At 45.2% G+C, this 12,664-nt stretch overlaps 1 protein-coding gene across 1 annotated transcript in view; it reads right to left on the minus strand.

Moving 5' to 3' along the window:
• Nucleotides 1-5,240: 5,240 nt before the first annotated feature.
• The window catches only part of LOC138671723 (piggyBac transposable element-derived protein 4-like), a 39,177-nt gene continuing 31,753 nt past the window's right edge, over nt 5,241-12,664 (minus strand). The window contains exon 3 of the mRNA XM_069759875.1: nt 5,241-5,411. Coding sequence (XP_069615976.1) covers nt 5,241-5,411 — 171 coding nt within the window. The remainder of the gene's footprint in view (nt 5,412-12,664) is intronic.

A 12,664-nucleotide genomic window follows, 5' to 3' on the forward strand; every position in this document is an offset into this window, starting at 1 on the left:
GCCGGAGTCTGGACAATATAATCTTGGACACTCTGGACTCTTGCAACAAGTTGATCCACACGAGAAAACAAACTCTGAACCTCCATACCAGAGCATATATCCAGCACCACCCAGATATCAAGAGGGAAAAAAAGACAGAACAGAGCACAGAAAAAAAATGGTTCAGAACTTTCTTTTCCTTCTTTTGAGATGCATTTAATTCATTTTTGGCCTGCTGTACTGTTATGACCTGGTGGTTAAGAGGCCACACTGATATGACCTGGTGGCTAAAACGCAACATGGAGCGAGCTCTGAGAAGGTGGTATCTCTACTGACCGCAGTCCCTAATCCTAACAACAACACTAGAAATAGCCGTGGGATGTTCCTGACTCTCCCTAGACACCTCTTCACAGCCTAAGAAATAACTACCCCTAAAGAAGGAAATAGAAAGCTATCTTGCCTCAGAGAGAACCCCCAAAAGGAAAGATAGCCCCCCACAAATATTGACTGTGAATGGAGAGGGAAATGACGTACTCAGAAATGAAATCAGAATTCAGCAAAGGAGGCCAATACTAAACTAGATAGACAGAGAGAAAAGGATACTGTGCGGTCAGTATAAAAAACTACAAAATCCGGGCGCATGCGCGGACCTTGATGCCGACGGTCATGTCGTGCTGAGCTCCGCTCCCAAACTGATCCAACGCAGCCCTAATTAGCCGTCAGAGCACATCTAACTCACCGGAGCCGAGGCACCTACACCCCCGGGATCGGCACCACCGGTAATGCCGAAGAAGGGGAGCGTGGCACAACCCACAGGCCGCCTCATTACGGACCTTCTCCTGAGCGGCAACACATCCAAGATGGCCGCCGCAGCAGCTCCGTCCCCGGCCACAGCACCGCAGGTAGAGGAGAACACAGACCAGGGGGGAACTGCCCCAGGCATGGAGACTATAATCTCCACAGCAGCGCTCACAAAATCGCTGCAGGAGACTTTTAGAGCAGAACTCTCTGCAGCCATGCAGGGCATTGCGTCTCAATTACAGGACATTATGCAACGTACAAATAACTTAGAGGAAAAAATGGAGTCTATGATAGATGCCCTGGAGGAGGATCATGAGACATCCAAAAATCACACAGACCGCATTAATGAGCTGGAACTTCGCTGCGAGGATTATGAAAACAGGTCCCGCAGGAGTAATTTGAGAATAAGAGGCCTCCCGGAACATATTACTGCCCTTAAAGAAACAATGACCACACTTTTTGCTGTGCTCCTGCCTGATATAGACCCATCCCTCCTACATATTACCAGGATCCACAGGGCACTGGGCAAGCCTCGTTCGCCTGACATGCCTAGAGACGTTTTTCTGAAATTGCACTACGAAGAAACAAGAGATATGATCCTAATAGCAACCAGAGACCGCTCTTCCTTGCCTAATTTACCAAATACTGTGCATATATATGCGGATATAGCCACGGCTACATTGGCCAGGAGAAGATCCCTCAAACCCATTACGGCCTCCCTTCAGAAGGCCCAAATTAAATACCGCTGGGGATTCCCCTTCACCCTGAACTTCACAGCCAACTCCCAATCATTTATCTGCAAATCTCTGGAGGAAGGAAAACAAGCCTTGGTTAAAGCAGGAATACCGATCAGCATAGACGCACCCTCGCTTCCTCAGCAAAAATCCAGACTAGCAAGAGAGTGGAAAGACTCCCCCAGAACGAGGAGTCAAAACTCACGGATCTCCTGATGTGGACTTGCAGTCACGTGAAAGAAAGAGAACTGAATCTTCTAAAGGCCACCTCTACTGAGAATGGGAACCTCCATCTTGGTTGAACTCTCCTCCATATGAAAAATACCCCGAACTTGGACGAGTAATTAGCCATGTTGTGCCTGACCTACCTCTATCAGGTTTACTAAACCCATCTGACCCCCACCTATCCCTTCCCACCCTCCCCCATCTTTCTCATTCTTTTACCTCTCACCTCCCTTTTCCTATATTTCATCCAACCCCCCCCTTTTTTTTTTTTTTTTTTTTTTTATTATTATTTTTCCTAATACATTAAGGGTTGGACCTACTGGGATTATGGCATGCTGCCCAAAACTGGCGACCCCTGGTTTACTAACTAATATGGGAACCCAGATCGCCATACTTGTTGGACTTATAGTCCTTTTGAAATTGTTATTGGATTTGTTTGTCGTTGTCTTCCCCATGTTTGACCCTCACCCACTGTCTCCACACAGCAACAGATACTATGTCCTCAAGTTAACCAAATGCAAAGATAGAGTGAACTTAGTATTGACCACAACACTTAGCCTCACAAATATAAGCAATAATATCATGCATAACTATGTGTAAAGTTCTGTCTCACAATGTCCGGGGATTCAATTCACCATCAAGGCGCAGAAAGGCCTTCCTTGACTACCAAAAACATAAGCCTGACATAATCTGTCTACAGGAGACCCACTTTACCACCTCTTCATATCCTAAATGTTTTAACTCTCACTACTCACAACACTTCCTTTCATCTTGGGACCGTAAGAGAAGAGGAGTAGCCATCTTTATTAAAAATAATTTCCCATTCCACCACTCCAGCACATATCTGGACCCCGAGGGTAGATTCATCATACTACTTGGTTCTTTGCAGGGCTTAGACATCTGCATCGTCAATAGTTATTCCCCCGCAACTGCCCAGACCCGCACCTTCCAACTAATCCTAACTAAGTTGATTCCACTTAAATACCACCACCTTGTGTGGTGTGGAGACTTTAACTTCACTATGAATCCATCAATTGATAGTAGCTCACTGAAAAGGACAGACATAACAAAAACTGACAGGAAGAAAATACTCCAGCTGATGAAAGAGAGTCACATTGCGGACGTGTGGAGAGAGATGAACGGAGGCATTAGAGGGTACACATATTACTCCCCAGCACAAAAATCCTACTCGAGAATAGACCTTCACTTAACCTCTGCCTCAACACTCCCATCAGTCCTCTATTCCCGACATATCCCATCTCCATGGTCAGACCATGATGTAGTCTTATCACTATTCAAATTTAATACTGTCTCTTCTAGATTATTCAAATGGAGAATAAACGAATCCTTACTCACTGACCCCTCCACCCTAATCGATGTTAAAAAAGATCTAAACGTATACTTCGAAGCTAACTCGACAGGTGATATATCACCTGGGTCAGTATGGATGGCACATAAAAAATTCATAACTGGAACACTGATTAAAATAGCCTCCACCAAAAAGAGGCAAAGATCGGAGCAGCAGTTGCAACTAGAAAGCAAATTGCTTAGGTTAGAGCAGGCAAATCAATCAACTACATCTCTCTATTTAACCAAACAGATCCATGATACTAAACTAAAATTAGATGCACTCCTCACAAACAAAGCCGAAAAAGCACTAACATGGACCAAATCATCCTTCTACAAACACGCCAACAAACCTAGTTCTATGCTAGCCCGTAAACTTAGACATAAAGAGCTATTAAACAATGTCTCATCCATTAGAGACCCAACAGGTCAAACTACAGCTAACCCGGAGGCTATCTATAGCACATTCCACAAATATTACCAATCACTCTACGCCACCCCCCAGCCTCCCCCCCCCCCCCACCCCCGCAGCGCCTTCAGACCTTTTTGGAAAGGCTGAATCTCCCTAGGATGTCTGCCTCCGCAATCGATCACCTCCAAACGCCCATTACTACCGAAGAGATAATGTCAACAATTAAGAATCTTAAAAAAAGCAAAGCCCCTGGTCCTGATGGCCTCACGGCACTTTACTATAAAAAATTTGGAGACATACTTACTCCCTACATCCAACAATTTTGCAATTCTCTCCTCAACGGACACCAAATGCCACCCGAATTTTACACTGCACATGTGACAATAATCCCTAAACCTAAAAAAGACCATCTCTACCCTAAAAATTATAGGCCCATTTCCTTATTGAATGTAGACCTTAAAATATACACATCTATTTTGACGGCCAGACTCAATACAGTCCTACCCCTATTGGTCCATCGAGATCAAGTGGGGTTCATACCTAAGAGACAGGGTCCTGATAATATTAGAAAGAACCTGAATCTCATACACTCAGCAAATCACTTTAAACGGCCATTGTTGATGCTGGCTCTTGACATAGAAAAAGCCTTCGATTCGGTATCATGGACCTATTTATTTGAAACCCTAGCAAAATTTGGAGTCCCGGCAGGAATTATAACTAGCCTCAAACTATTATATGATAGCCCCACAGCCTACTTAAAGCTACCCACTAATCAACCTGCCCCCATCAAAATTCAAAGAGGCACAAGACAAGGCTGCCCATTGTCACCAGCTTTGTTCGCCCTGGCTATGGAGCCTCTGGCAGAGGCCATTCGAACCAACCCTAACATCCATGGACCCCAGGACCTAGGAGGCCAATATAAGACAAGTCTCTTTGCAGACGATCTACTTCTAGCCATTACCAATCCAGTCACCTCACTCCCGAATCTATTCACCGTTCTACACGAATTCGAACTCATATCAGGCCTTAAAATCAATGTCGACAAGTCCGAGGCACTATTCATCAATACTCCAAAAGAGGCCCAAACCAACCTAGTTTCTCAATTTAAATTTTCTAAAAAAGATCATTATCTGACCTATCTGGGAGTTAACGTGACCTCTCATAGGTCAACACTGTTTAAATGGAATTGCCTACCACTGATAAAGAACCTGCAATCGGACCTCACTAGATGGTCCTCTATGCAATTGTCCTGGCTTGGTAGATTGCACGCTATTAAGATGATTACCCTCCCAAAATTTCTCTACCTCTTTCGATCTCTGCCTATCCCACTGCCATCCAGAACACTGCATGAAATCAATACCACGATCTCGAGGTTCCTGTGGCAGGGCAAAAGGCGTCGAATACGGCTTAGAACCCTATTCATACACAGAAGAATGGGAGGTTTGTCTTTTCCCAATTTTATTTTATACTATAAGTCTGCCCAACTAGCCCAATTAATTAGCGTTTGTACTAGCAGGGACAATCGACCCAGATGGATTGATCTAGAGTCATCCTTCATGGCCCCCTACTCTCTACCAGGCCTATTATGGTCTATGCAGAAGCTCCCAAAGGGAATCCATATAACAGCCCCATTCTCTTTTCACTCCCTCATCATGTGGCGGAAGGAGAGATTTAAATATGATCTACAATCTAAATCATCTCTTCTAACCAACTTCTTTCATAACCCTGATTTTATTCCAGGATTAGATCCCCGTCCCTTCTCCTGGTGGATCCTTAATGGCATAACTACCCTGAGACATCTTTGCACACCCTTCCTTACACTGCTCTCCCAACAGGACTTCATCCAAAAACTTAAACCACCAGCAGAGGAAACGTTGCGCATCTGCCAGGTTTTCCACTTTGCCAAACAGATCCTACAACACAAAACACCCCCACGTCCTACAAGCTACGAACAGAGAGGCCTGAATGACCCCTTGAGTGGAGGAACTATTTCCCTCATCTACGCAACCCTAAATAGCACCCAGGGTGACGAAAAACTTAAATTTATGAAACAGTGGGAGGCGGACCTAAATATATCATTGTCCCTGGAGGACTGGAGGAGGAACTGTACTACACTTTCTAAGGGTAGCTACCAGTCCTCGATGGTTGAGACGTCCATTAAACTCTTCCATAGGACATACCAGGTCCCGAGTAAATTACACACCATCTATCCAAATGTATCAGACCGCTGTTTCAGAGGATGTGGACTTCAGGGCAATCTAAAACATATTTGGTGGGAGTGCCCGATGGTATCTGCGCTTTGGCGGAGGGTACAATCCATAATGGTAAAAATGTGTGGTAGGACAGTCCCTTTGGACCCGGCTGTGTTTCTTCTGGGTGCTAGGTTACCCGGCTTACCTAAAAAACTTCACAACCTAGTCAGCCAACTTTGTATGGCGACAAAGTTACACATTGCAACGAAGTGGAGAACTACTTCTTTATCACTGCCACTTGTGATGGACAAGATGAACACTATTTTGTTATACGAAAGAATCCAAGCTACAAGGAATGACTCATGGGACACTTTCTATCAGACTTGGCGACCCTGGATGGAACTAGACAATAATGTAAACCTGGGTCAGACCCTAATATTGTCCTTGTGATTGCTGGGTAAATTGAATGCGACCACTCTTATATCTTGTTTGAGATACTCTGTTGTCCCCCTCCCCTATGTACTTCCCCCCCCTGTCTACGTATTGTAGTTCATGAAAGTTTAATTTTATCGGTGATTGAGTTTTGTTTCTTTCCCACAATCTAAACACTATACCACCTTCTTGTACGGGAAATCTGTTGTTAATGTATTATTTTACTGTTTGCTCGAAAAATAAAACTTATTGAAACTAAAAAACTACAAAATCCACGCAGAGTTTACAAAAATGAACTCCACACCGACTCATGGTGTGGAGGGGCAAATCTGCTTTCCCAGAGCTTCCAGCTAGCCTGAATAAGACATAGTGACAAGCTGGACAAAAAGAGACATATTTGCAAAGCAATAGAGTCCAAACAAATGGACAAACAAAAACTAGCAAAAACTTATCTTTTGCAGACAAGGACTGGCCATATGAAAATTCCGAGGAGAGAACCAAATCCAACCAAGAACATTGACAGCAGGCATGGACTAAAGCCCAGAGCAGGTTTAAATAACAAACCCAGGCAAGGCAATTAGTGAAGGCAGCTGCTACAGCTACCTAAAGGAGCAGCAGTTCCACTCGAAACCACCAGAGGGAGCCCAAGGGCAGAACTCACAAAAATACCATTAGCAACCACAGGAGGGAGCTCCAGAACGGAATTCACAACAGAGCACCATTTGACTTTTTGAACGCAAGATTGGCTGGAATCAATGGTGGCGCCATGTTGCATTTGGAGACCCCTGATGTGTCTAAACAGTGGAAACCCCTCAATGCTAACTCCAACACTAACCCCTACTCACCCCTAATCCCAACTCTAGCCATAACCCTAACCACAACCCTAACCCCAACACACCCCTGTTGTGATAAGGTAATTCAGTACCACAATGGACATAGAGGTCAGAGCACATACAGTGACCTGACAATAACCCAAAAACATAGAACGAGCTCTGAGACGTGGGAACTCTGCTGACCGCAATCCCTAATCCTCTCTGTTATGTTTGCTAATGACAGGTGTTATGAAGGCAATCCAGAAACACAGTGTGCTTAGCGATCAGAGCGCACACAGTGATCTGACAAATACCCAAAAATACAAGAACGAGCTCTGAGACGTGGAAACTCTGTAGACTGCACACCTGATCCTATCCTAAACACAACTAAAAGCGGCTGTGGATTGCGCCTAACAACTACCTAGGCAACTCGGCACAGCCTAAGAAACTAGCTAGCCTGAAGATAGAAAAATAGGCCTGACTTGCCCCAGAGAAATTCCCCAAAGGAAAAGGCAGCCCCCCACATATAATGACTGTGAGTAAGATGAAAAGACAAAACGTAGGGATGAAATAGATTCAGCAAAGTGGGGCCCGATATTCTAGGACAGAGCGAGGACAGTAAAGCGAACTTTGCAGTCTACAAAAAACCCTAAAGCAAAACCACGCAAAGGGGGCAAAAAAAACCCACCGTGCCGAACTAACGGCACGGCGGTACACCCTTTGCGTCTCAGAGCTTCCAGCAAAACAAAAGACAAGCTGGACAGAAAAAAAGCAACAAAAAAGCAAAAAGCACTTAGCTATACAGAGCAGCAGGTCACAGGAACAATCAGGAGAAGCTCAGATCCAACACTGAAACATTGACAAGGAGCAAGGATAGCAGCATCAGGCGGAGTTAAGTAATGAAGCAGTTAACGAGCTCACCAGAACACCTGAGGGAGGAAGCTCAGAAGCTGCAGTACCACTTGTGACCACAGGAGTGAATTCAGCCACAGAATTCACAACAGTACCCCCCCCTTGAGGAGGGGTCACCGAACCCTCACCAGAGCCCCCAGGCCGACCAGGATGAGCCGCATGAAAGGCACGAACAAGATCGGAAGCATGAACATCAGAGGCAAAAACCCAGGAATTATCTTCCTGAGCATAACCCTTCCATTTAACCAGATACTGGAGTTTCCGTCTAGAAACACGAGAATCCAAAATCTTCTCCACAATATACTCCAATTCCCCTTCCACCAAAACCGGGGCAGGAGGCTCAACAGATGGAACCATAGGTGCCACGTATCTCCGCAACAACGACCTATGGAATACATTATGTATGGAAAAGGAGTCTGGGAGGGTCAAACGAAAAGACACAGGATTGAGAACCTCAGAAATCCTATACGGACCAATAAAACGAGGTTTAAATGTAGGAGAGGAAACCTTCATAGGAATATGACGAGAAGATAACCAAACCAGATCCCCAACACGAAGTCGGGGACCCACACGGCGTCTGCGATTAGCGAAAAGTTGAGCTTTCTCCTGGGACAAGATCAAATTGTCCACTACCTGAGTCCAGATCTGCTGCAACCTATCCACCACAGAATCCACACCAGGACAGTCCGAAGACTCAACCTGTCCTGAAGAGAAACGAGGATGGAACCCAGAATTGCAAAAAAATGGAGAAACCAAGGTAGCCGAGCTGGCCCGATTATTAAGGGCGAACTCAGCCAACGGCAAAAAGGACACCCAATCATCCTGGTCTGCAGAAACAAAACATCTCAGATATGTTTCCAAGGTCTGATTGGTTCGTTCGGTCTGGCCATTAGTCTGAGGATGGAAAGCCGAGGAAAAGGATAGGTCAATGCCCATCCTACCACAAAAGGCTCGCCAAAACCTTGAAACAAACTGGGAACCTCTGTCAGAAACAATATTCTCAGGAATGCCATGCAACCGAACCACATGCTGAAAGAACAAAGGTACCAAATCAGAGGAGGAAGGCAATTTAGCCAAGGGCACCAGATGGACCATTTTAGAAAAGCGATCACAGACCACCCAAATGACTGACATCTTTTGAGAAACGGGAAGGTCAGAAATGAAATCCATCGAAATATGTGTCCAAGGCCTCTTTGGGACCGGCAAGGGCAAAAGCAACCCACTGGCACGAGAACAGCAGGGCTTAGCCCTAGCACAAATCCCACAGGACTGCACAAAAGTACGTACATCCCGTGACAGAGATGGCCACCAGAAGGATCTAGCCACTAACTCTCTGGTACCAAAGATTCCAGGATGACCAGCCAACACCGAACAATGAAGTTCAGAGATAAGTTTATTAGTCCACCTATCAGGGACGAACAGTTTCTCTCTGCTGGACAACGATCAGGTTTATTCGCCTGAAATTTTTGCAGCACCCGCCGCAAATCAGGGGAGATGGCAGACACAATGACTCCTTCCTTGAGGATACCCGCTGGCTCAGATAAACCCGGAGAGTCGGGCACAAAACTCCTAGACAGAGCATCCGCCTTCACATTTTTAGAGCCCGGAAGGTACGAAATCACAAAGTCGAAGCGGGCAAAAAATAACGACCAACGGGCCTGTCTAGGATTCAAGCGCTTGGCAGAGTCGAGATAAGTCAAGTTCTTATGATCAGTCAATACCACCACGCGATGCTTAGCTCCTTCAAGCCAATGACGCCACTCCTCGAATGCCCACTTCATGGCCAGCAACTCTCGATTGCCCACATCATAATTACGCTCAGCGGGCGAAAACTTCCTGGAAAAGAAAGCACATGGTTTCATCACTGAGCAATCAGAACCTCTCTGTGACAAAACCGCCCCTGCTCCAATCTCAGAAGCATCAACCTCGACCTGGAACGGAAGAGAAACATCTGGCTGACACAACACAGGGGCAGAACAAAAACGACGCTTCAACTCCTGAAAAGCTTCCACAGCAGCAGAAGACCAATTAACCAAATCAGCACCCTTCTTGGTCAAATCGGTCAATGGTTTGGCAATGCTAGAAAAATTACAGATGAAGCGACGATAAAAATTAGCAAAGCCCAGGAACTTTTGCAGACTTTTCAGAGATGTCGGCTGAATCCAATCCTGGATGGCTTGGACCTTAACTGGATCCATCTCGATAGTAGAAGGGGTAAAGATGAACCCCAAAAATGAAACTTTCTGCACACCGAAGAGACACTTTGATCCCTTCACAAACAAAGAGTTAGCACGCAGGACCTGAAAAACCATTCTGACCTGCTTCACATGAGACTCCCAATCATCTGAGAAGATCAAAATGTCATCCAAGTAAACAATCAGGAATTTATCCAGATACTCACGGAAGATGTCATGCATAAAAGACTGAAACACAGATGGAGCATTGGCAAGTCCGAACGGCATCACTAGATACTCAAAATGACCCTCGGGCGTATTGAATGCAGTTTTCCATTCATCTCCTTGCCTGATTCTCACCAGATTATACGCACCACGAAGATCTATCTTAGTGAACCAACTAGCCCCCTTAATCCGAGCAAACAAGTCAGATAACAATGGCAAGGGATACTGAAATTTAACAGTGATCTTATTAAGAAGGCGGTAATCAATACACGGTCTCAGCGAACCATCCTTCTTGGCTACAAAGAAGAACCCTGCTCCCAGTGGTGATGACGATGGGCGAATATGTCCCTTCTCCAGGGATTCCTTCACATAACTGCGCATAGCGGCGTGTTCGGGCACGGATAAATTAAATAATCGACCTTTAGGGAATTTACTACCAGGAATCAAATTGATAGCACAATCACAATCCCTATGCGGAGGTAGAGCATCGGACTTGGGCTCTTCAAATACATCCTGATAATCAGACAAGAACTCTGGGACCTCAGAAGGGGTGGATGACGAAATCGATAAAAATGGAACATCACCATGTACCCCCTGACAACCCCAGCTGGATACCGACATGGAATTCCAATCCAATACTGGATTATGGGTTTGTAGCCATGGCAACCCCAACACGACCACATCATGCAGATTATGCAACACCAGAAAGCGAATAACTTCCTGATGAGCAGGAGCCATGCACATGGTCAGCTGGGCCCAGTATTGAGGTTTATTCTTGGCCAAAGGTGTAGCATCAATTCCTCTCAATGGAATAGGACACTGCAAAGGCTCCAAGAAAAACCCACAACGTTTAGCATAATCCAAATCCATCAGATTCAGGGCAGCGCCCGAATCCACAAACGCCATGACAGAAAACGACGACAAAGAGCATATCAAGGTAATGGACAGAAGGAATTTGGACTGTACAGTACCAATGACGGCAGACCTAGCGGACCGCTTAGTGCGCTTAGGACAATCAGAAATAGCATGAGTGGAATCACCACAGTAGAAACACAGACCATTCAGACGTCTGTATTCCTGCCGTTCAACTCTAGTCATAGTCCTATCGCACTGCATAGGCTCAGGTTTAACCCCAGGCAATACCGCCAAATGGTGCACAGATTTACGCTCGCGCAAGCGTCGACCGATCTGAATGGCCAAAGACAAAGACTCATTCAAACCAGCAGGCATAGGAAATCCCACCATGACATCCTTAAGAGCCTCAGAGAGACCCTTTCTGAACAAAGCTGCCAGCGCAGATTCATTCCACTGAGTGAGTACTGACCATTTCCTAAATTTCTGACAATATACTTCTATATCATCCTGACCCTGGCACAAAGCCAGCAAATTTTTCTCAGCCTGATCCACTGAATTAGGCTCATCGTACAGCAATCCGAGCGCCAGGAAAAACGCATCGACACTACTCAATGCAGGGTCTCCTGGCGCAAGAGAAAATGCCCAGTCTTGAGGGTCGCCGCGCAAAAAAGAAATAATAATCAAAACCTGTTGAATAGGATTACCAGAAGAATGAGGTTTCAAGGCCAGAAATAGCTTACAATTATTTTTGAAACTTAGAAACTTAGTTCTATCTCCAAAAAACAAATCAGGAATAGGAATTCTTGGTTCTAACATAGATTTCTGATCAATAGTATCTTGAATTTTTTGTACATTTATAACGAGATTATCCATTGAAGAGCACAGACCCTGAATATCCATGTCCACACCTGTGTCCAGAATCACCCAAATGTCTAGGGGAAAAAAAAAAAGTGAACACAGAGTAGAAAAAAAAAAAAAAAAAAATTATGTCAGAACTTTTTCTTTCCCTCTATTGAGAATCATTAGTTAGGCTCCTTGTACTGTTATGTTTGCTAATGACAGGTGTTATGAAGGCAATCCAGAAACACAGTGTGCTTAGCGATCAGAGCGCACACAGTGATCTGACAAATACCCAAAAATACAAGAACGAGCTCTGAGACGTGGAAACTCTGTAGACTGCACACCTGATCCTATCCTAAACACAACTAAAAGCGGCTGTGGATTGCGCCTAACAACTACCTAGGCAACTCGGCACAGCCTAAGAAACTAGCTAGCCTGAAGATAGAAAAATAGGCCTGACTTGCCCCAGAGAAATTCCCCAAAGGAAAAGGCAGCCCCCCACATATAATGACTGTGAGTAAGATGAAAAGACAAAACGTAGGGATGAAATAGATTCAGCAAAGTGGGGCCCGATATTCTAGGACAGAGCGAGGACAGTAAAGCGAACTTTGCAGTCTACAAAAAACCCTAAAGCAAAACCACGCAAAGGGGGCAAAAAAAACCCACCGTGCCGAACTAACGGCACGGTGGTACACCCTTTGCGTCTCAGAGCTTCCAGCAAAAC

The sequence above is a fragment of the Ranitomeya imitator genome, chromosome 3 (assembly GCF_032444005.1).
Source record: "Ranitomeya imitator isolate aRanImi1 chromosome 3, aRanImi1.pri, whole genome shotgun sequence".
Classification (NCBI taxonomy): Eukaryota; Metazoa; Chordata; class Amphibia; order Anura; family Dendrobatidae; genus Ranitomeya; species Ranitomeya imitator.